At 37.7% G+C, this 25,644-nt stretch overlaps 3 protein-coding genes across 4 annotated transcripts; 1 reads left to right on the top strand and 2 right to left on the bottom strand.

The window, feature by feature from the left end:
• Positions 1 to 9,287: 9,287 nt before the first annotated feature.
• Positions 9,288 to 10,925, top strand: LOC311281239 (interferon-induced protein with tetratricopeptide repeats 1-like; the record flags this gene model as incomplete). Its single annotated transcript, XM_084394032.1, has 2 exons — positions 9,288 to 9,338; positions 9,599 to 10,925. The coding sequence occupies exons 1-2, from the start codon at positions 9,334 to 9,336 to the stop codon at positions 10,923 to 10,925; spliced, it is 1,332 nt and encodes a 443-aa protein (XP_084250158.1). The 5' UTR covers positions 9,288 to 9,333.
• A 6,848-nt stretch (positions 10,926 to 17,773) lies between these two features.
• Positions 17,774 to 19,311, bottom strand: LOC311281135 (interferon-induced protein with tetratricopeptide repeats 1-like; the record flags this gene model as incomplete). Its single annotated transcript, XM_084393850.1, has 2 exons — positions 19,286 to 19,311; positions 17,774 to 19,070 (listed from the first exon to the last, which is right to left on the bottom strand). Exons 1-2 carry the CDS (start codon positions 19,288 to 19,290, stop codon positions 17,774 to 17,776), a joined length of 1,302 nt encoding a protein of 433 aa, XP_084249976.1. The 5' UTR covers positions 19,291 to 19,311.
• A 970-nt stretch (positions 19,312 to 20,281) lies between these two features.
• Positions 20,282 to 25,568, bottom strand: fas (Fas cell surface death receptor). Of its 2 annotated transcripts, XM_084393664.1 has the most exons (8): positions 25,217 to 25,552; positions 24,698 to 24,812; positions 24,105 to 24,233; positions 23,693 to 23,807; positions 22,851 to 22,930; positions 22,490 to 22,599; positions 22,353 to 22,368; positions 20,282 to 20,803 (listed from the first exon to the last, which is right to left on the bottom strand). In XM_084393664.1, the coding sequence occupies exons 1-8, from the start codon at positions 25,253 to 25,255 to the stop codon at positions 20,523 to 20,525; spliced, it is 885 nt and encodes a 294-aa protein (XP_084249790.1). In that variant the 5' UTR covers positions 25,256 to 25,552; the 3' UTR covers positions 20,282 to 20,522. The 2 variants fall into 2 exon arrangements, with proteins under 2 accessions (XP_084249790.1, XP_084249789.1); XM_084393663.1 differs by lacking the exon at positions 22,353 to 22,368 and having other exon boundaries at positions 22,471 to 22,599; positions 25,217 to 25,568.
• Positions 25,569 to 25,644: the final 76 nt, after the last annotated feature.

The following is a 25,644-nucleotide window of genomic DNA, read 5'->3' on the forward strand; positions in this document are numbered from 1 at the left end:
TTGGGTGTACGATGTTAAGGCACAACTGTTCTGGACGAACAGACCCGAAATGAGCAAGAAAAATACTGCTAAATTACAGAATCTGGAGAGACCGCGAGCCTCGCGATGTACTCGCGCCGCCATCTTGGATATATCCCATGAAAATTTGCAGTTTCATGTCCAGTGGGCCTTTACTAGAGTTAGAGGATTCTGGGATGGCACATCTATTAAACTTAAGGGAGGTAATCGACACAGTTATTCAGGGTCGTACTTCACAAGTTGCAGTAGCAATTGATGTATCGGGCAGTGGGGATGTAAGTCATGTTAAGGATAATGTTAACCCAACTGATGAAAGTGATGCTACTGATTTTGGGATTGCTAGTGCAACCCACATGACACCCTCTACGGCTAGTGACGCACATGATACAGAGCTGCAGAAAATGCTTACTAGTTATGAGGAGCTGAGTAAGAAAATTATGCAGTACAAACACACACCCACTCCACAGTCTGTACCTCAGTCATCTGTAAAGATAGGACTCCCCACACAGAGTAGTAATGTAGCAGGTACCAGAGGTTCAAATGAACACTCGACACCATTAACACATGACAAGTTGCTCTCCTTAAGAGAGTTGTCTTACCTTCATCGCAGGGAACTGAAGATCCAGGGGGGTCAGATTGGGGACCAGGGGTCAGATCTCAGCTATAACAGTGTCTGTCGGCAGATGGAAGACGGTTTAAAGGAACAGTTCAGTGATGCAGAGGTTGTAAGAGCCGTCCTCAAAGTCATCAAGCCAGGAACTTTTAAAGACATGTTGATGAATAAGGATGATCTGACTGTAGAAGAGCTAAAAGCCTTCCTTCACTCCCACCTGGGTGAGCAAAGTAACACCGAGCTGTTCCAGGAGCTCATGTGCACCAAACAAAAAGACAATGAGACACCCCAACAGTTCCTGTACAGAGCCATAGGACTTAGGCAGAAGATCATGCTGTCCTCCAAACATGCTGACACCGATGTTAAGTACAGTGCAAGCACAGTGCATGATGTGTTTCTCCACACCGTGTATCAGGGCTTAGGTCATAAACATGAAGATGTTCGCAGAGAGCTGAAGCCATTGCTTGTGGACACTAGAGTATCAGATGAGGCAATCTTAAAACAGATGAAGAAAGTGATGTGTGATGAAAGTGAAAGGCAGCGAAGGCTAGGTCCCGCCACCCGCCAAAAACTAACAAATGTGCACAGTGCTCAGTCTGAAGTCAACGCTGCACACTGTCCTAGTGTAAAGGAGAAGGTGCCAAAAACAGATGTGATCCAGCAGTTAACAGAAAAACTTGAACAGCTTACAAGTACGGTTGAGTTCATGAGACAATCAATGCAGACACAGGTGGCAGGACAGTTCAACCACAATGGGAAAGGCAGAGGAGACCGCAGGAGAGAGAAACCATATGGCTGTGACAAGTGTGTGGAGCAAAATCGTCCCGACTGCCCTCACTGTTTCCTCTGTGGTGAAGAAGGCCACCGGGCAGTAGGCTGTTTAAAGAGACCACCACGTCAGGGAAACTGGAGCCGGCCCCTGCCGAGGGACAAACAGTGACCGGGTCTCAGCAACCGTCCCAACCTGACACTTGTCATACTGATCCACCAAAAGACTCAAACACTCAAACAAAAGACAAAATAACGGAAAAGAGACAGAAACAACCAAACAAGACAACCAATCCATTCACTCATGACTTACCTCACAGCAAAAGGGAACGCCTAGCCAAACTCATTGGAAGGAGAGCTCTCACCCATTGTAACCTAAATGGATTAGCAGTCAGTGCTCTGCTAGACACTGGGGCTCAAGTCAGTATGATTGATAGAGACTGGAAGAGTAAATATCTACCTGACACTCCTGTTAGACCACTCAGTGACATAATTGGTGACGAAGACGAGTTGCGGGTGTATGCAGTGAACGGTGAAGTCCTCCCGTTTGATGGCTGGGTTGCTCTTACAGTCAATTTGATGGGGAATGAAGACCCTAATCTGTCAATCACTGTGCCTTTTCTTGTCAGCAGTCTCGCTCTGGAGAGACCACTGCTAGGTTTCAACGTGCTGGAAGAGATGATACAAGAACAACCTGAAAAACTGATTTCAACCCTCGTCGTCCTACTCTGTAATGCCTTGTGTATACCAGCAGAGAAGGCAGAGCTAATGGTGAGCTTCATCCAAGCCAGCAAACCCTCTGTGCAGTGCGGGCGCCTACGGACAGGCAGACAGGACATTGTTATCCCAGCAGGTCAGGTAGCCTGGGTCAAGTGCCAACTTCCTCCTCACATGAGTACATCTGACACAGTCTTCCTATTTGAGCCTGATGACAACAATGTGCAAGTGACAGAACTGGACGTGGGTGAAGGTCTGTTGGAGGTACAAAATTCAAGAAAACCCTATGTAGCTGTACCCGTGGGTAACAACACTAAACATACAGTAACTCTGCCGAGAAAGACAGCACTTGGTAGCATCCACTGCGTTGAGAAAGTGACTGCCATAGACTCACCTGAAACACCCAAGCCCACAGTGACTGTCAACAGTGCTGTATCAACACCTGTGGACGCCCATCCATCGTCATGGCAACCTTCCATCGACCTCAGTCACCTTGATGAGACACAAAGGGAAAAAGTCAACAAAATGCTGTGTGAAGAAGCCGGAGCTTTCGCACGTGACAGCAACGATATTGGATGTTTACCAAGCCTACAAATGTCGATCACCCTCACAGATGAAATCTGCATCCCATATCTGGATGACGTGCTCTGTTATGCCAGAACATTCGATGAGCATGTGGAGGCTCTCCGTAAAGTCTCTTCAACAACACGGAGTACAGCCGGTACCTGTAACACATCATATCATAAGATTAACAGAATAATAATAAAAAAAGATTTAAAATAATTCTTAACATGTATTGTATAGTACATTTGTGAAATTTGCTTTCAAAAAAAAAAAAAAAGTGTTCATGTGATGTCACCCTATCAATATATCTTAACAGCAATTTTATAAAAGCCCTCTTTTATGGACATGGTCGATAAATGTCCGGGGAACACTATTAATGAAACTATTCATGTACTCCTGCAGAGCGACCTTGCGAATGGTTTGACAAACCGTGTTTTCCCCTAGCTTCTGTGCGTCACCCACCGTGCAAGTATGTACCACTTGCAAAAAAACGCAACGCAATATTTGCGGTACAGTAGTGCATGAATTCGACGTGTTAAATAATTTATGTACGGCTCAAGAAGTTCGCAAAGATAAGACATTCCTTCCGCGGAAAATCTGTATCTTTCATACAAATAACTATCAGGAAAGGCAAGGGGATTTTGTCATGCTAAAAACTCTTTCTTTACGAAGTGCTCGTCTAACAATTTGCGCTGAGATGTCACAGGATTTGGAAGAAAAGGTGAAATCATTGCAACAGACACTGGGAATAAGTTACGTCACCTATATGTTTCTTTGCTCTCAGCTGATTGGTCAAACTTCAGTCTGAGATCTTGAATCCAGAACATAACCTGCCCCGGAGCAGGTTAGCCGTGCAGCGTAAGATACCATGGCAACGAACACCGATTAAAGCCAAGCTACTTTCATAGTACCTAAAACCCAGGATTGGCGGAAACTAAACTGAAACATAGCTGGCTAGCCACCTAAACCAGCTTCATGGTACAGGCCCCTGATCTCTTCTGGAAGCTGGTTCCAGCTGTGGCTGGCATAGCTAAAAGCTGACTCGCCATGTTTAGAGTGAACCCTTGGTATTTCTAGCTGATATGATCCCAATGATCTGAGTGATCTGTCGGGTTTATATTCAGTGAGCATATCTGCAATGTATTGAGGTCCTAGGCCATTGAATGATTTATATACCAGTAATAATACTTTAAAATCAATCCTAAATCTAACTGGGAGCCAGTGTTAAGACCTGAGGACTGGTGTGATATGTTCATATTTTCTGGTTCTGCTCAGAATCCTGGCGGCAGCATTCTGTATGATCTGCAACTGTCTTATGGTCTTTTTGGGAAGGCCAGTGAGGAGTCCATTACAATAATCCACCCTGCTGGTGATGAAAGCATGCACAAGTTTCTCTAAGTCTTGTCTGGAAACAAAGCATCTAATTCTTGCAATATTTTTCAGATGATAGTATGCTGATTTAGTTATTGCTTTGACATGACTACTGAAACTAAGGTCTGACTCTAGTGTCACACCAAGATTCCTGACTTGATTTTCAGTTGTTTGACTCCTAGAGTGAATGTATGCATTCACCTTGAGAACATCTTTGTTTCCAAACGCAATGATTTTTTGTCTTTGTTTAACTGAAGAAAGTTTTGGCACATCCAACTGTTGACTTCATCAATGCATTGGCACAGGGAGTCAATGGGGCTGTAATCGTTAGGCGATAGGGCTAAGTAGATCTGTGTGTCGTCTGCATAGCTGTGGTAAGGAGTTTGGTTCTTTCTCATTATTTGGCTCATTGGGAGCATATACAGGTTGAACAGGAGTGGCGCAAGAATTTAGCCTTGAGGGACTCCGCATGTCATGGATGTCCACTCAGACTTATGGTCTCCTATACTCACATAATAACCTCTCCCATTTAAGTATGACCTGAACCATTTTAGGACTATCCCAGAAAGCCCCACCCAGTTTTCCAGCCTGTCAAGAAGTATATTATGATCGACAGTGTCAAATGCAGCACTGAGGTCGAGTAGTACCAGCACTGATAATTTGCCTGAATCAGTATTTAAGCGAATATCGTTTATTATCTTTATGAGCGCTGTCTCTGTGCTGTGGTGCGGTCGGAAACCAGATTGAAAATTGTCAAAGTATCCATTCGAGCATAAGAATTTGTTCAGCTGATTGAAGACAACTTTTTCAATGATCTTGCCTAGGAAAATTTGAGATCGGTCTATAGTTGCTTAATATGGTCTTATCCAGATTGCTCTTTTCCAGGAGGGGCTTGACAACTGCAGTTTTCAGGGAGTTTGGAAAACTCCCAGAGAGAAGTGAGGCATTTACCACTTCTAGAAGATCTGCTTCTAGACCAGTGGTTCCCAAACCTGTCCTGCCGGCACCCCAACACTGCACGTTTTCTTTGTCTCCCTAATCAAACACACCTGATTCAACTCATCAGCTCATTATCACATGGGTTAATGAGCTGATGAGTTGAATCAGGTGTGTTTGATTAGGGAGACAAAGAAAATGTGCAGTGTTGGGGTGCCGGCAGAACAGGTTTGGGAACCACTGTTCTAGACTGTTTAACACACTTTTGAAAAAAGATGTGGGAAGTGTGTCAAGAGCGCAGGTTGATGTTTTAAGGTGCTGTACGGTTTCTTCCAAAATTTTGCCATCAATTTCTTTGAAATCAGACATAGTAACTACTTTCTCAGGTGGTCTGATCTGTCTGACCCCAGCGCAACACAAGGATGTGCTGATCACCTTTCTGATATTATTGATTGTCTCAGAGAAGAAAGAAGCAAACTCACTGCACTTGCTGTCTGAGAGCATTTCACTGGGAATCTGGCTTGGGGTGTTTGTCAGTCTCTCTACAGTAGCAAAAAGAGTGTGTGTGTTGTTTAAATTGCTGTTTATAATATTTGAGAAGAAAGTCTGTCTAGCTTCGCCTAGTTCCATATTGAAAGCATGAAGGCTGTCTTTGTAGATGTTATAATGGACTACAAGTTTTGTCTTCCGCCACATGCGCTCTGCTTTTCTGCATTGTCTTTTCATATTTTGCACTGCTGTTGAGTTTCTCCAAGGTGCTTTTTGTCTGCCACTCTTCTTCCTGACTTTCACAGGAGCAATATCATTAATTACACTTTTAACTTTTGAGTTAAAAGAATCAAGGAGAAAATCAACAGAGTCAGAAGATATGCTTGGTGTTAAGGATATAGCCTTCATAAATAGTACACTAGTGTTCTCATTTAAGCATCTCTTCTTGACAGACACAGATCTAGCTTCAGTTGCAGGAGAGATCAATATATCAAAGAAAATACAGAAATGATCAGACAGTGCTACATCCTTAATAACAATCGATTAAATGTTTAGACCCTTACTGATAAGTAAATCTAGAGTGTGTCCACGATTGTGTGTGGGTCCATGTACATGCTAAGTCAGATCAAACGTTTTTAAAACAGTTTTGATTTCTTTTGCCATATTGGTTTCTGCATTATCTATGTGAATGTTAAAATCTCCGGCAATGGCAAAACAGTCAAACTCTGAGGTAATTGTTGATAACAGTTCTATAAAGTCCTCAGCAAAGGCTGGAGAGTATTTTGGAGGCCTCTAAATAATGATAAGTAAAATGCGTGGAGCACCTTTTGACACAATACCCAGAGATTCGAAAGACGGGTAATTCCCAAATGATATTTGCTTACATTGATAGATATCTTTAAGAGCAGCTAGACCCCCACCTCTCTTAACAGCTCTGCAGACACTCATAAAAGTAAAGTTAGGAGGGGATGTTTCATTGAGGATTGTTGCACTGCAGCTGTCTTCTAGCCAGGTTTCATTTAGAAGCATAAAATCCAGGTTGTTTGTGGTTATTAGGTCGTTGACTAGAAGTGATTTATTTTTAAGTGAGCGGATGTTTAAAAGTGCTAACTTAACAGTCTTACTTTTTGTCCCCACAGCAATCTTAGTTTGATGTGTAAAAGGCACCAGATTAGTTGGGTTTGCTGTACGGCTATTGAAGGCCTTAGACTTTCTATCTTGTAATAGAACAGCAATAGAGAAAGATACAGGCACACTGGGTTCCCGCTTGCTCTGTAAACATTTGAGAAAGTTACTGTTATCATAGCGGGGACCCAACACATATCACTGAGAACTGGTATAAGTTGTTTATAAGAAAAAGGTATAAGACATGAGGACTGGGAATGCTAACTTTAGATTTCCAGATGGCCAGCTGGCATCTCACTTTGTTGCTTGTCAATAAAGTTAATTCTTCTGAGACCTGGAACTTCGACTCTGAAAGATTTCTTTGAGACCCGAACCAAAAAGACTTTAAATTTGCCACAACATCGACAACTGGCTTCGAGTTTTCTAACCCTAACTTTCTCCCCTAACTAACTTGCTGCACAGCAATAATAACTGACAGACTTCAGACAATGCCTTCGAACATGCTTTAATCACAGCTGGAGGATCTCAGACAAATTTCAGAGAGAATCCCCCGCAAAAGGAATACATCAGGTTTTATAGGATAAAGACAGACACAACAATAAGATCAATGTGACTAACTCATGTCACCTTCTTTCAATATGATTGGTTCAATTTATAAAAGCAAGCCCCCCTCTTTCACCCTCTGTTACTGGCGTGAGAAAAATGATCTTGAATCATCAGAAAAAATAAAGAAAAGGGTTAAGAGTTCAGTTGATTACTCAATATGTCATGAGACAATTCAAGACAGTATATTTTTGATATTGTCATGGCCAGCACTTCAGAATTTTCAATGGACACAATATTCAGAGAACATTTTGGTACATTTTCTTCAAATGTTAGAGTGTTAGGCCTAAAAGGTGAGTAAGGTTTAGATGTTAGAAGAATCACGGTTAGTTTAAAAGATAGTTTACTATCTTAACTACTAAAAATCCATCACACTAACATTAACAAATTTTAATAAATACTGTAACAAATGTATTGCTCATTGTTCATGTTAGTTCAAATTTATTGTTAAGTGTTACCAAATTTTTCTATAATATGGTAAATATGTAAATAAATTCAACTATCTGAACAGCCAGCTAGAAATAAAGTAGGTCACACCCACATAATATTATTAATATTGAATGATTAAAACATGTCTGGAATATTTGATCTAATAATTATCCATGACACTTAAAACCTGCATCTAAAGAGATTAGATGTCATTACAGTACAGTACATACACTTCATTGAAGTAAACAACAAAACCTTAGACAGAATAGAAACTAGAGAACAATCATGAGCTGACGTGTTTAATGACTGTTCCGGTAGATTAGAAGATGGTTTTATGAGTGTAATCATTATAATAAGAGTATATTGACAGGAGTAGCCCATGTACAATTGTGTCTGTAAAAAAATATATTCAATAATTCTTTTTTTTGTTTTTTGTTTTTGTTTAGTGTAGTGAAGATCTTTTTAAGAACATTTTAAAATGGCATTTTATAAGGGACTCATATTTTATAACAAAGGCAATGACAAATTATCAAAAAGTGTCACACTTCACCTTTATTCACACCCTGTATTTAAGACATTACAATATGAAGTACTAGATATAAATAGATTCCCCTATATGTCTAATTGCCAGAATAATTGTATCAGCTGATAAGGAGTTCTCTCTATCCAAGCATATGTCTCACTGTAAAACTGCAGCAATTTTCCATCCTATTGCCTGTAATAAAAGCACTTGTTAAATGGAACTTTTGACAAAGTTATTCAATAAATCTGTTTATTCCTTATTACTTTAATTTCCTGTTTCTGTTCATCAAGGAAAGCGTAAAACTGACTTTAAAAACACAATGAATCTGATGAAGAGAGAAATAGCTGGAGAATCAGCTGGAAGTAATAAAATGTTTTAAAAACAGTGAAATTAACTTTGTAAACAGCAGCACATATTGAGAGTGAAACTGAATATAAATTTGTTGGTAACACTTTACAATAAGATTGCGTTTGTTATCATTAGTTAACTTCATTAGTTGACATGAACTAACAATAAAAAATACATCTAAACCATTCATTAATCTTAGTCAATATCAACATTTATTAATACATTATTTAAATCAAAAGTTGTATTTGTTAATATTATTTAATGGAACTGAGCTAACATGAACTAAAAATGAGCAGCTTTATTTTGACTTACATTAACAAATCGTAAACACTGTAACAAATGTATTGCTCATTGTTAATGTTAGTTCATGTTTATTGTAAAGTGTTACCAACTTTTTAATATAATATGGTAAATATGCAAATCAATTCAACCATCTGAACAGCCAGCTAGAAATACAGTAGCTCACGCCCACATTATATCATTAATATCAAATGATTAAAAAATGTCTGGAATATATGATCTAATAATTATCCATGACACTTGAAACCTGCATCTAAAGAGTTTATGCTTGAGGAAGAAGGCAGGCTCTAGACTTTGTCACTGTCATTACGTAAACTACACTTCACTGAAGTAAACAACGAAACCTTAGACAGAATAGAAACTAGAGAAGAATCCTTAGCTGACGTGTTTAATGACTGTTCTAGATTAGAAGATGGTTTTATGAGTGTGATCATTATAAATACATAACAATCTCTCAGCAACTCACACGAAGCTCATATCAGCATTGCTAGAAGGAACATCTCAAACCAGACCACCTCTAACCATTATTATGGAGTAAGTACTTTTCCAATACAAATATGCAAATATCTAGTCTAATGTAGGAATTTAAAGTGATTTACCAGACTAAACTCAAGATTGTGTAAAAATGTTGTGGCTTAGTTGAAATTGTTGATTATCTGTCCCATGACTGCTACGATATATTTGTATGTAAATTACATACAAATATATCGTAGCAGTCATGGGACAGATAATGTAAACCAAAACACAGCATTTGTAACTCTTCATTAATAGATCTTTATTTCTGAATGTGTCAGTAACTCTAGTTTAAAAGAACGTCTTGAGAGGCTGGAGTGCCACTTCACCTGGGATCTGGGGCAACATCGAAATGAGCTCCAGGGGATGAAGAGGAAAATGCAGAATGTGGACCAGGAAACATGCCCTTGGCCGGTTCACTATTACAACCTGCTGGGCTACATCCATCAGACTCTTGGCTCCAACACAGAGGCAGTGAAGCACCTGCACAAAGCAGAAAGTGTGATCCAGGAGCAGGGAACAGAAGAGGCAGGAGTCCAGCTTCAGGTCAATAAAGCAAACCTGGCTTGGGTCTACTTCCATTTGGGAGAGATGGAAAAGAGCAAAGGATATCTAGAAGAGGTGGAGAGGCTTCAGCGAATGCATCCTGCTCCACCTGGATGCACTTTACACCCTGAAGTCAGTGGAGAAAAGGCCTGGACGCTGGTGAAGTTTTACAAGTCCAAGAAGCGACAGGCGATTGATTACTTTAAGATGGCTTTAAATGCAGAACCAGATAGGAAGGAATGGCACAAAGGACTTGCCATAGCCATGAACACAGCATATTTAAAGTCTGAATTCACTCCAGAGCTGGAGGCTGATATTCTAGAGCAGGTGAAAACCGCATCAGAGATAGACCCAAATGATTTGTTCCTTCAATCCCTCTATATACTAAGAAAGTCTAAGGCGCAGGCCGAAAACAATGAGGAGGAGGTACAAAGTATTCTAGAGAGAACCCTTAGTTCCGGAAACTTGGATGGTTTGGGTTTTATTTTCGAATACTTTAGACTAATTTCCTTTGAGAGAGCTATTCAAGAGGGACAAAGGATTCGGAAAAAGTTCCCCACTTCCACTACAGTTTTGAAAATCCTGGCAGATGTATACAAATGTAAAGTGTACTCCATGAAGGAAGACAGTCAGGAAAAGAAGGCTTGGGCTCAGAAAGGCATTGAGCTCTTTGAGGAGGTTGTCAGAGATTACCCAGATAGTGTCAGAGGATGGATTTCTCTTGCATCACTACACTGTTACACACACAACACTGAGAGAGCCGATGAGATTTACCAGCAGCTTCTATCAGAGGAAGATGATCTCCCTCCTCATACCCAACAGTTTCTTTACTATAGTTACTCGTGCCATCTATATTATAATAAACAGTCCAGAGATCAATATCAGCGTAGACGGTCCAGAGATCAATCAATCGACTTTCTCATGAAAGCAGCAGCAATCCGAAACATTTCACAAGACAGACAGAATAGCATAATGCTTCTTGAAAAAACTGTTAAGAATGGCAGAAGCTCTCGCTGTGAGGAGATTTCAAAATTTCTAAAGATTGTTCTCAAAGATGAGTAAATATTCTCTTTATTTCACTTCATTTATGCAACATGAATAGCATAGCAATAGCTAGAAAAATCAATCAATCTAGATCCAATGTCTCAATAGATGTTAATCATTAAGTGTAAAGATGTGTCACATTTACCATTGTGTGGTGAATTTTCTTGGGTAAAATCCAGTAATTTCAACAAGAATCCATGTGTTCAAAAGAATTTGCAATAGGTTTAATTTGGTCAGATTTCACAATGGGTTCAAGTTGGTCATGTGGATTCACCGTGTTGACCAAGAGAAAGCTACTTGGCTTGAATGAGACTTCTGTACAAACTGTGCTTCATACATCTCTACATTATTGGAAATAGACTTTTGACCATAAAATTTCACCAAATCTGACGACAGCTTAAATAAAGGTGGAAATGTATTTGTGTATTGTACATGCATCATAAAATATAATTTCCTAATGTTATTAATTTTTTATGTATTAATTTTTGCATAATATATAACAGCTATTCATATAATACCAATAGCAAGAAACAAGGTAACATTGTTTTTTTTTCCATAGGTATATTAATGTTGTGGCTTTACATTTCTCATTAAGAGTTTTTTGACAGGAGTAGCCCATGTACAATTGTATCTGTAAAAAATTATATTCAATAATTCTTTCTTTTTTTCTGTTAAGTGTAGTGAAGATCTTTCTAAGAACATTTTAAAATGGCATTTTATAAGGGATGTATATTTTATAACAAAGGCAATGACAATTTATCAAAAAGTGTCACACTTCACCTTTATTCACACCCTGTATTTAAGACATATAGCACACTACGAAATACTAGATATAAATAGATTCCCCTATATGTCTAATTGCCAGAATAATTGTATCAGCTGATAAAGGAGTTCTCTCTATCCAAGCATATGTCTCACTGTAAAACTGCAGCAATTTTCCATCCTATTGCCTGTAATAAAAGCACTTGTTAAATGGAACTTTTGACAAAGTTATTCAATAAATCTGTTTATTCCTTATGAGTTTATTTCCTGTTTCTGTTCATCAAGGAAAGCGTAAACTGACTTTAAATACACAATGAATCTGATGAAGAGAGAAATAGCTGGAGAATCAGCTGGAAATAATAAAATGTTTTAAAAACAGTGAAATTAACTTTGTAAACAGCAGCACATATTGAGAGTGAAACTGAATATAAATTTGTTGGTAACACTTTACAATAAGATTGCGTTTGTTATCATTAGTTAACTTCATTAGTTGACATGACCTAACAATAAAAAAATACATCTAAACCATTCATTAATCTTAGTCAATATCAACATTTATTATATAAATACATTATTTAAATCAAAAGTTGTATTTGTTAATATTATTTAATGGAACTGAGCTAACATGAACTAAAAATGAGCAGCTTTATTTTGACTTACATTAACAAATCGTAAACACTGTAACAAATGTATTGCTCATTGTTAATGTTAGTTCATGTTTATTGTAAAGTGTTACCAACTTTTTAATATAATATGGTAAATATGCAAATCAATTCAACCATCTGAACAGCCAGTTAGAAATACAGTAGCTCACGCCCACATTATATCATTAATATCAAATGATTAAAAAATGTCTGGAATATATGATCTAATAATTATCCATGACACTTTAAACCTGCATCTAAAGAGCTTGAGGAAGAAGGCAGGCTCTAGACTTTGTCACTGTCATTACGTAAACTACACTTCATTGAAGTATAACGAAACCTTAGACAGAATAGAAACTATAAGAATCCTTAGCTGACGTGTTTAATGACTGTTCCGGTAGATTAGAAGATGGTTTTATGAGTGTGATCATTATAAATACATAACAATCTCTCAGCAACTCACACGAAGCTCAAATCAGCATTGCTAGAAGGAACATCTCAAACCAGACCACCTCTAACCATTATTATGGAGTAAGTTTCCAATACAAATATGCAACTATCTAGGGCCCGGTTTCCCAAAGCGTTCTTATCTCTAAGTAGTTCTTAACCTAGTACTTAAGTTCTCTCTTAACCTTAATGCACGGTTCCCGACATGTTCGTACGCTAAGTATATCTTCTGTAAGTCACACTTTCGTAAGGTTGGTCCAGACCATTCGTAAGCTCTCTCTTAGCGTTGTTTGCAAGTCAAACTATGGTATGTTGACAATGTTGTGGCTCAACAATGATTTTATGCTATATATAATGATATATATACTAATAAAAAAAATGTCCGCAATGGATACAGGACTATTTATGAAGTTGACTTTATTTGTTATTAGAACTAAAATGGTGCTAATTAGCCTTGGCTATTTTCTAATGTCATTAAAGCATTAATGATTGTCAATCTATAATTGGCATTCACTTTTGATAATTATAATCTGGCAAACAATTTGCCTCTAATTGCTACACTACTACACTATAACACTACACTACACTACATTACACTACATTACACTACACTACACTACACTACACTACACCACATTACACCACACTACATTACACTAGGCTACACTACACCACATTACACTACACTACACTACATTACACTACATTACACTACATTACACTACATTACACCACATTACACTACACTACACTACATTACACTACATTACACTACACTACACTACACTACACTACATTACACTACACTACACTACACTACACCACATTACACTACATTACACTACACTACACTACACTACACCACATTACACTACATTACACTACACTACACTACACTACATTACACTACATTACACTACACTACACTACACTACACCACATTACACTACATTACACTACACCACATTACACCACACTACATTACACTAGGCTACACTACACCACATTACACTACACTACACTACATTACACTACACTACACTACACTACACTACACTACACTACAAGTTAAAGAAAAACCTTTATCATATTCAATATCTGTAGAGAACAGGCCTCAAAACATAAGAATATCTGTGAGTGATCAGCCCTGTTAAATACCCTTATATGGGCAATGTATCCCCCAGGATACAGGCATTCAATGCCTGATAATCAAAGTTGTGAGAAGATTATTTAAAAAATATCCACAAGAACATGTAAAACTATCCTTAAAAACTATTTTCTAAAACAAAATCACTCTAAAATATCATAATCGTGAAAAATATAAAAACACTTCCCTCATAGCCAGTGTCTTTGTCCACGTATGCTGCCATTTTGGATTTTGATACAAATATTTGGAATGTTGGCATAAAGTCACATGACCTGATTACATGACCCATCACCCCATCAGTGTTTCTCATCAACTGCAACCACATAATGCCCCTCCCCCCATGGCCCTTCCCCCCACAGCCTGTTAAATGACTGTATCCCCCAAGATACAGAAACTCTTTAAGGGTTAATGTTGACAAAGGAGCGTACACGTTAGAATTTCTGCATCAAAAATTGACATATGCCCAAATGACCACGTCTCATAGCTGATTCATCTTCATTCATTTATAGGGCATTGAACGCAGGTCACATGGTTGTCAGAGGATTCCCTTTCCACTGCTTTGCCTCATGCATAGCTTTACGTCAAACACACAGATAATGTACATTACAAACTAATGTCTTTACGCAGCCTCTTCAAATGAGACTTTATATCTGAATGTGCACTTAGAATGACACTGTTTAATTTCCTTCTGGATAAATAAAGTATCTCATAGATAGAGCATAATTACATAATTTTTAGAAGTCGTTAAACCCATGTAAAGAAGCTGCACAAGTGGCACAACGGGATAAGGAGGGTGGATGATTAGCGAGGGATACCCGGTTCGTCTACCCGTCACAACATATTGTGTGAACATATTACTGACAATTTAACCATTTAATTAATAGGCTATATTTTACTGATAACTTACACTATGTTAAAATAAAAGTTACTGGAATAATTTGAGGAATGTTTCATTTGGATAGAACGTGTTGTCTTTCTTAACGCTGTAATGCACCGTGTGAAGTGTAAAATCGATTCCTGAGCAATCGATGCCAACTAATTCAGCACCTTCACTTGGGACAGCGCCTTTGTTAAGTTGAACTTAAGCGGCAGCGATTTAAGAAGCTTCCAAGAGACACTTCGGGGAACACACTTAAAAACATAAACTACTTTGGTAAGATATATCTTTCGAGTCTTCTTAGCAGGCTAAGAGTGAGCGTTATCGGGAAACCGGGCCCAGTCTTGTAGGAATTTAAAGGGATTTACCAGACTAAACTCAAGATGTGTAAGGCTGGTGCCAGTATGTCTGATCGACCCCTCGATGAAACAAAAGGCCCTCCTGAGAATTAACACCTGAACTATCTCCTGCATATGTAACAGGAACTTCCGAGCCGCAGCACATAGTGCAGCTCACACTTCACACACACTAGCTCCCCTTCATCCCCCTCCTCCTCCTTACCTAAAATACACTGAAAACCTATGCAATGTTAAGTATGTACAAGACGCCACCATTTGGTAAGAATATTGAATTATCTGGGTATATAAGGAAAAGGTGCAGAAAAGTTTGAGGATTCTGTAGGTTGACTTCCCACACAACCGCTGTGTGTAATTTTTGTTGCCAGGTAATCATTTCTACAAATTCCTCTATTTCTGAATTGTTGTTATGATATGCTTAACTGATGATTTTATTCTTATGAATTGGATTTTGAATTATTGCTTCATTACCTGGTCAATACATTGTAAACATTTGATTTTATTCTGAACGACTCTGCGATTTGTTTTTCCCAAGTAGATTATCAGATTCGTATATTTCCACAAGGTTACGTCAGAGATTAGTGACGAGACTAATACCAGATGTGCTCCTACAGTAGTCACATTCAAATCCAGACTCAAAACACATCTGTTTAGCTATGCATTTACTGAATGAGCACCATGCCGCTGTTCGTCCGACTGTTTGTACTGTACTGTATTTTATTTTATTTTTCTAAACTGTTTTAATTATTCTTATTTCTTTTTTATTATTTTAATTTCTTCTATGTAAAGCACTTTGAATTGCCATTGTGTATGAAATGTGCTATATAAATAAACTTGCCTTGCCTTGCCTATCGCTTGGGCACCCTCATATCTATCTCTTCTTTTTTGCCACTCCTTGCGTCCTTGCCACCATTAAAACATCTTCCCCTAGACCTTCTTCTATTGGTGGAACATCTCAAAACATCTTATATAACACATTTTTCTTCCAGTGCCTCCCAACACCTGCATCCCTTCTACAGGTTTTTGGGTACTTTTCCATTCTCTTATCCTTGTGACCTATTTTCTGCTTGGTATTACTGCATTCAGACTTTTACATGAGACAAGGGAAATTCTCCAACATCGACTGTAGATGCAGAGCTAGAGTATAAAGATTATTAAGTGTAGGCTGTAGACACTTGGGTGTCAACTGGAGACTACCCAGGTAATTAGGTTCCAGGTACGTAAGAAACATCTACCACATTAGTCAAAATAAATCTGCTCATTTTTAGTTCATGTTAGCTTGGTTCCATTAAAAAATATAAAAAAATATGATTTAAATAATGTATTAATAAATGTTGATATTCACTAAGATTAATGAATGCTTTATTGTTAGTTCATGTAAACTAATGAAGTTAACTAATGATAACAAATGCAATCTTATTGTAAAGTGTTACCAACATATTTATATTCAGTTTCACTCTCAATATGTGCTGCTGTTTACAAAGTTAATTTCACTGTTTTTAAAACATTTTATTATTTCCAGCTGATTCTCCAGCTATTTCTCTCTTCATCAGATTCATTGTGTTTTTAAGTTTACGCTTTCCTTGATGAACAGAAACAGGAAATAAACTCATAAGGAATAAACAGATTTATTGAATAACTTTGTCAAAAGTTCCATTTAACAAGTGCTTTTATTACAGGCAATAGGATGGAAAATTGCTGCAGTTTTACAGTGAGACATATGCTTGGATAGAGAGAACTCCTTATCAGCTGATACAATTATTCTGGCAATTAGACATATAGGGGAATCTATTATCTATTACTATATCTAGTACTTCATAGTGTGAAGTGTATAATAAAATGTGTATAATAAAAATGAAGTGTGATACTTTTTGATAATTTGTCATTGCCCTTATTATAAAATATGATAAGTCCCCTATAAAATTCCATTTTAAAATGTTGTTAAAAAAAGATCTTCACTACACTATACAGAAAAAAATAACGAATTATTAAATATAAATTGTTTCAGATAAAATTGTACTGTCAAAATACTCTTAATGAGAAATGTAAAGCCACAACATCAATATACCTATAAAAAAAACAAAAAAAAACAATGTTACCTTGTTTCTTGTTATTGGTATTATATGAATTATGTTTATAATATTAATATAAGTTATATATTATGCAAAAATGAATATATGAAAAATGTATAATATTAAGAAATCATATTTATGATGCATGTACAATACACAAATACATTTCCACCTTTATTTAAGCTGTCGTCAGATTTGGTGAAATTTTATGGTCAAAAGTCTATTTCCAATAATGTAGAGATGTATGAAGCACAGTTTGTACAGAAGTCTCATTCAAGCCAAGTAGCTTTCTCTTGGTCAACACGGTGAATCCACATGACCAACTTGAACCCATTGTGAAATCTGACCAAATTAAACCTATTGCAAATTCTTTTGAACACATGGATTCTTGTTGAAATTACTGGATTTTACCCAAGAAAATTCACCACACAATGGTAAATGTGACACATCTGTACACTTAATGCTTAACACCTATTGAGACATTGGATCTAGATTGAGTGATTTTTCTAGTTATTGCTATGCTATTCATGTTGCATAAATAAGGTGAAATAAAGAGAATATTTACTCATCTTTGAGAACAATCTTTAGAAATTTTGAAATCTCCTCACAGCGAGAGCTTCTGCCATTCTTAACAGTTTTTTTAAGAAGCATTATGCTCTTCTGTCTGTCTTGTGAAATGTTTTGGATTGCTGCTGCTTTCATGTGATAGTCGATTGATTGATCTCTGGACCGTCTACGCTGATATAGATGGCACGCATAACTATAGTAAAGAAACTGTTGGGTATGAGGAGGGAGATCATCTTCCTCTGATAGAAGCTGCTGGTAAATCTCATCGGCTCTCTCAGTGTTGTGTGTGTAACAGTGTAGTGTTGCAAGGTAAAGCCTTCCTGTCCAATCTGGGTAATCTCTGACAACCTCCTCAAAAAGCTCAATGCCTTTCTGAGCCCAAGCCTGCCTTTCCTGACTGTCTTCCTTCATGGAGTACACTTTACGTAGGTATACATCTGCCAGGATTTTCAAAACTGTAGTGGAAGTGGGGAACTTTTCCTGAACCCTTTGTCCCTCTTGAATAGCTTTCTCAAAGGAAATTAGTTTGAAGTATTCGAAAATAAAACCCAAACCATCCAAGTGTCCGGTACTAAGGGTTCTCTCTAGAATACTTTGTACCTCCTCCTCATTGTTTTCGGCCTGCGCCTTAGACTTTCTTAGTATATAGAGGGATTGAAGGAACAAATCATTTGGGTCTATCTCTGATGCGGTTTTCACCTGCTCTAGAATATCAGCCTCCAGCTCTGGAGTGAATTCAGACCATATATATGCCCTGCTCATGGCATTGGCAAGTCCTTTGTGCCATTCCTTCCTATCTGGTTCTGCATTTAAAGCCATCTTAAAGTAATCAATCGCCTTCCGCTTCTTGGCCTTGTTAAACTTCACCAGCGTCCAGGCCTTTTCTCCACTGACTTCAGGGTGTAAAGTGCATCCAGGTGGAGCAGGATGTATTCGCTGAAGCCTCTCCACCTCTTCTAGATATCCTTTGCTCTTATCCATCTCTCCCAAATGGAAGTAGACCCAAGCCAGGTTTGCTTTATTGACCTGAAGCTGGACTCCTGCCTCTTCTGTTCCCTGCTCCTGGATCACACTTTCTGCTTTGTGCAGGTGCTTCACTGCCTCTGTGTTGGAGCCAAGAGTCTGATGGATGTAGCCCAGCAGGTTGTAATAGTGAACCGGCCAAGTGCATGTTTCCTGGTCCACATTCTGCATTTTCCTCTTCATCCCCATGAGCTCATTTCGATGTTGCCCCAGATCCCAGGTGAAGTGGCACTCCAGCCTCTCAAGACGTTCTTTTAAACTAGAGTCACTGACACATTCAGAAATAAAGATCTATTAATGAAGAGTTACAAATGCTGTGTTTTGGTTTACATACAAATATGTCGCAGCAGTCATGGGACAGATAATCAACAATTTCAACTAAGCCACAACATTTTTACACAATCTTGAGTTTAGTCTGGTAAATCACTTTAAATTCCTACATCATACTAGATATTTGCATATTTGTATTGGAAAAGTACTTACTCCATAATAATGGTTAGAGGTGGTCTGGTTTGAGATGTTCCTTCTAGCAATGCTGATATGAGCTTTGTGTGAGTTGCTGAGAGATTGTTCTGTATTTATAATGATCACACTCATAAAACCACCTTCTTATCTAGAACAGTCATTAAACACGTCAGCTCACGATTGTTCTCTAGTTTCTATTCTGGCTAAGGTTTCGTTTTTTACGTCAATGAATTGTAGTTTGAATGTAGTGAAGCCTTGTTCCTCAAGCAAAACTCTTTAAATGCAGGTTTTAAGTGTCATGGATAATTATTAGCTCATATATTGCAGAAACTTTTTCAGTCATTTGATATTGATAATAACATGGGGGAGTGACCTGCTGTATTTCTAGCTGGCTGTTCAGATGGTTGAATTGATTTGCATATTTACCATATTATATAAAAAATGTGGTAACATTTAACAATAAGCATTAACTTAAATTAACAATGACCAATACATTTGTTACAGATTTTTATTAAGATTTGTTAATGTTAGTCAAACATTGAGTTCATGTTAGCTGTCCCATTATATAAAATTAACAAATTCAACTTTTGATTTTAATAATGTATTAATAAATGTTAATATTAACTAAGACTGATAATGCTTTTGAAGTATTCTTATTGTTAGTTCATGTAAACTAATGATAACAAATGCAACCTTATTGTAAATTGTTACAAATGTTTATTCAGTTTCACTCCCAATGTGTGCTGCTGTTTACAAAGTAGTAGACCCAAGCCAGGTTCGATTGGTTGACCTGCAGCTGGACTCCAGCCTCCAGTCTGTTCCTTGCTCCCGGATCACACTTTGTTTTATACAGCAGATGTCCTCGGCAAACAGGGCTGCAATTACTTGAAACATGCCTTTCCACGTTTCAAGGGAAGTTACCCAGCATATACAGACTGTAGCATTGTAAACAAAGACATTATTCTGAAAGCATACCTATGATAAACATAATAAAACAGTTACCTTACAAGTTAATAAAGTCAGGGTGGAGGTTTATTGAAAGAAAAAGAAATGACTGATTTGCAAAACAGAAAGTCAAGCAATCAGTCTAAATTGACCTACTTTGGGGCATGCTGAATATTCAAATTCAAAAATTCAAATTATTTCTCAATATGAAACTTAAAACTAACAATATGGCTGTTATTTTTAACTGTTAAATTTGACAAGGTAAAGTGCAATACACACTGTTAAAAATGAAGTACATCTCTTGTTCAGTCTATGGCTGAGCTTTCTCAATGATTTTCTTGATCTCATCTGCTGTTCTTCTTTCCTTTATGGCACGAAGAGTTTTGATGAGAGCTGGGTAGGCTAATAAACCTTGTGTCTGGGACCAATCCTGCAGAAGTTCATAGGTCTGTTCTTTCGCATCTCTAGGGTGGTTATGCTCGTGATTGTCAATTGAAGCTTGAGTCATGCCACTGTGCAGGGCAACACGTTTCATCACTTTCCAGCTCAGATGTTCAGCAATGTCTAACAGGTAAGGGTTCAGGTCCAATTCTACACAGAAAAAGACACCACTGATTTAGGTTTCTTACACAGCTATTTTTTAAACCAGTGGTTCCTAAACTGTTTCTGCCGGGCCCCCTTTTTGTGGAGAAAAATATTTTCAAGAGCAGAACACGCTTCATTCATTTATAACGTCCTACGGCTTCCTGCAATACTCAATTATGATTCTTCAATCGCACAATATAGCGGGTATTGTGTCATCTTGAGGTAATAAAATGTCAAATTAATATTTTGTGTTCAATTAATAACTTATGCGGCAAGTCGCTGCACAAGCGAGATCATTTAGCAATGAAGTCTTGTATCACCCTGAAGAAGTTTCTTTTGCATAAGAATCTGCTGACTGCACCCTTAGCTTTGCTAGACCCCCGTTTTTATCATTTCGAGCCCCCCAGTTTTGGAACCACTGATTTAAATGTCTTTTTTTGCCCTCCATGCACTTTCCAGGTAACAGAGTACAAAATAAAAAAAAAATTTTACTGTTTTTTTTTTTCTTTCCACACACAAAAAAAAGCCAAAATAGGTGCTTAATCTTAAAAAAGACATTAACCTCACATGGCTAAACCAAATATTAAATTCTGCTTTTTCTTCATTTAAAGGGGTCATGACATGGGATTCTTTTATTATTTAATATGTTCCTTGAGGTTCACTTATAATGTTAATTAAGTGTTTTCGCACACACACATACTGTTATGATTGGCTTATGTCATTGCATAGGAAAAAGTATCACTCGTTATTGCACGCGAGTAAGATAAGTGAGTAAACAAACAAAATCCTCCGATGTGATCCGGGACCCCACGCAGATGTCCTTCTGACATCTGTACAGAGACGCAAGCAAGCTGTTTAAACAGGACGTGTTGTTTACGCTTCCATTTGACCTGCTGAGAGCAGACTCAGGCACGTGGAGTATGTCAGAGATTGAACAGGCATCTGTATACTGTATTTAGTGTATACAGTGCAGTGATTATAATGGACGATTATAATTGATGCAACACTCATGTCTGGAGTAGAAAGCAGTCAGCCGTTAAGCGACTGAATGGCAGTGGGCGTGGCTTGTGGTGCGATGATATCGATGATTTGTCAATATCTTGCTCTAGAGGCAGTCATATGCAAAATGTATTTGCCCGTATGATATGATGTCACAGATCCCACAGCTTGGTAAAATAAATGCTTAGTTTAAAAAGAGGGGGGAGTTTGAAACTTGCAGGATGTTTTAATGGTACAAAGAGCAAATTTGATTTCTCATGCCATGACACCTTTAATTGCAATCCTGTTACCATAATGTGGGACAGTATAGTTTAAATGCTAAAATTGATGTGTGATTTTGTCATTTTCAAAGATAAACATTGAATAAACAACAATTAAATAGTTAAAAATGTTCTAGAACTTAATTAATTCAAGCTACTTGCACTGGATTTTAATTAAACTTGAATTAACCACCCAGATGGGGCAAGTTTAGGACCAAATGATAATTAGAAGATATGCACATACATATATAAATATATATAAATTTGATGTAGATGAAAAGTACAAGCACACTTGCCTTTCAGCTGTTCTTCCTATATGAGAAAAAGGAAGACAAACAATCAGACACAAATGTTTTGAAATACAAACACAAACTAATATGCAGTTCCACAGTAACACAAGGGTGCCATGAACACTTAAAAAAAGATAACTTACCTCAGGCCCTGTGTCTATGCTCTTTTTGTCCTTTTTTTGTTTCCATAAACAAAAGAGAACCAGGCTGATTATGATGAGTAACGGAACCAAAACAGCAGCTGCAATGGCCCCTGGAACAGAAGCAACCATAGATATTTCTCCATTACCAGTTTACCACCCCCTGTACTGTACTTTGTGTTTATACTGCATAAGCTTTAAAGTACATTTCCAGTCACATCTTATACTGTGTGTGTGTGTGTGTGTGTGTGTGTGTGTGTGTGTGTGTGTGTGTGTATAGAGAAGAGCACTTGGAACAGAAGCATTTTAACAAATTATCCCTTGACTATGCCTATGGATGTGCGTAGCTTGTGGATATACATGCCTCCTGACATCGTTGTGTCTTTGGCATCTTTGCACACTGTGTTGCTGGTTTCTGTGCATTTTGTCTTTACTTCATCACACCTGTTGGATAAACATGAACACAACAAAGACAGAATACTGAGCTGAAAGCAAATTTTCAAAATATAAAGCTTATGAAATACTGAACGCTATAACAAAAATTCAGATTTTGAAATAACTGGGACTTCAATGTTCCCTCTAACTTTTGCTCTTGCTCAGTAAACCTTTTATAAATTACAGAACAATTATAAATGTATATTGGGCATATCCTTCAGGTATCTGAGCAGAAACACCCTGTGTATCAGAAATGTGAAGCCCTCACCGACTCCCTCTTTAAGCATGATTCATTTTACACAGAAACTAAAAACAAAATAATATTTATTATTAAAATATTAAGGACAATTTTGCCAGGATTTAATTTGTTTATTTTTCTGTCTTGTCTATTTAAGATTCTTTTTTTTTAAAATGCTGAGATCATGAGGGGAAAAAAAGTTATAAACAAATAGAAAATTAAAAGACAGGGCTTTTTGTTTTGGACACAGTCACTGAAATCCAGATGGATGCAGCCATTATCTGAGGAATTAGCACACACAGCTTCAGTTTTGCAGTGAAAAATAAAATGGACATGCTTTTCCCCCCGCACATGTCGGAGTCTGACTTCTGCATGGATTTTCTTGTGATTTGTGTGGGAGCAAAATAAGTGTGCATCTGCACACAACTTTTTAGAAGGAACTTTGATCTCCATTAAAACTAACATTATAACTTTCTTCACACACACATCTGTCATTCTTCCAGAGAGAAAAGGGTATTTGGCTGACTACATACTTGTCACAAGGCTTACACGTCCTGCAGTGGTCACCCTGGTCACAGTAATGATCCACCATACACTTGCAGATAGTGTTGGAGGACAGTGAACATCGCTCTTTCACCTCCATGTTTGCTACAGCAGGGAGACAAAGCACAAGTTAGACTTATTTGAGCTTCAAGATGCACCATACTACCCTTTGACAACAGTCCCACCTCTGGCATTAGAAAATTTGAGTCATATTTTCTTGTGGTTTGTGGTTGATTGTCTACTGTTCATTTGTTAGATTTGCATGTTTGTTATACAGTATAGAAAAAAGGCCACTCTGAATGGGCTTTTCCTCAGTGCATCATCAAATAAGCAATCACAAACATTTGCACAAAATAACCATTAACCTGACTAAACTAACAAGGATAAGATGTTAACACCTACCTTCGTTTTCGCATATTTTACAAGGCTGGCAATTGTGATCATTGTTCGGGTGGTCCGAATAGGTGTTAGAATCACAATGATCACAAACTGGGTCAAGTGTGTCTGTGCAGTCACGTAAGAGCTTGTAACCTGTAACACACACAAATACATACATTTGTGTGCATATACCCTTGAGAACATCCTATTGTCTTTATTCCTTTTAAATAAAGATAATTACATGGTTCGTTACTATACGGTTATCCGGACCACATGTGATGACCTACCCCAACCCCGCCCCTAAACCTACCGTGGTTGTGGTCACGTGTGGTCCGGATAACTGTATAGTACCCATGGTTCTCTGAAATACTTGATTCAGATTGGTCAATGAGAGTAAAATATCTACTGGCTGCTAAACTTTTTATTTCTCCTTTGGCCATGACAACGCTACTTTCAGGTCTCTCATATCACTCCACAGTCTGTGGAAACAAAAATGATATTTATTTTTTTATCACAAAAAAAAAAAAAAACCTTTCCAGACCCTAACGCTACACTTTTGATATGGAATAAGACACAAAGTCTACCTCGCTAACCAAAATATAACGTTTAGATCTTACCAGCTGGACAGTAGCAGCAGGTTTTCCCCTGCCCCTCAATCGTGTAGTTCCCGCGCCGGCATGTTTCGCGTCTCGTGCGCATGATCCTGTCTTCTGTCAAGCCTACAGGAAACATCTGACACACGAAAAAATACATTTTACAGATAAAATAAGAAATTAAAGTTATGTTTTCTTATTGAAACATTCTTTTAAAAAGATCTTTTGTTAACCATTATAAACCAGTGACGACATCAAATAGCTTCAGTATACAAATCGAAAGTGAAACTATTTACAACATGTTTAGTATACAATTTATAATATTTTCAATCAAAATGGCATTAAATTGGCTATTTTTAACTGATTAGAATACAATCAACAAATATAGGACAAACCAAGTCCATACATTTCCGTATTCCCCTAGTAAATAGTCGATGTTGTAGGGCGTTGGCTATAAGTTTAAGATATTTTTTTCAGCTAACGTTAGGACTAACGTTATAAGTTACCGTACAAATTGAATAAGGTTTAAAATGCATGACTTACCACACAAAACAGAAATGCGATGAGATTGCAAACATACATGTCTGAAGAGTAACTTCGAGTAAAAACTGTAGATAAATCCTTCCACCTATTTACATGAACAACTCGCGCAGTAACTTAGGCTAAGTTACACAACTGCTGTCATGCCATCTGTACTCTCAGATTGCTTGACCGCAATCTTAACTGAGTCTAGCAAGTGTTGTACAGGTAACTTATCCGATTCGTGAGCAAACTGTTATTTTGAACCAAATCTTCTCAATCGGTTGAAGCAAAACCGGCCAATTTAAACCTGCTGTGCTCGTAATGTACTCTACTCTAACATGAGCGCGGGATTTTCCCAAAACACGACGTGACGTAAATGAATCACTAGAAGGGTTTTTTTAATCGGTTCATTGAAACAAACTGTGCGAAAGAACCGATTCAGCTGTGGT

Source organism: Rutilus rutilus (assembly GCF_951802725.1).
Source record: "Rutilus rutilus genome assembly, chromosome: 21".
Lineage (NCBI taxonomy): Eukaryota > Metazoa > Chordata > Actinopteri > Cypriniformes > Leuciscidae > Rutilus > Rutilus rutilus.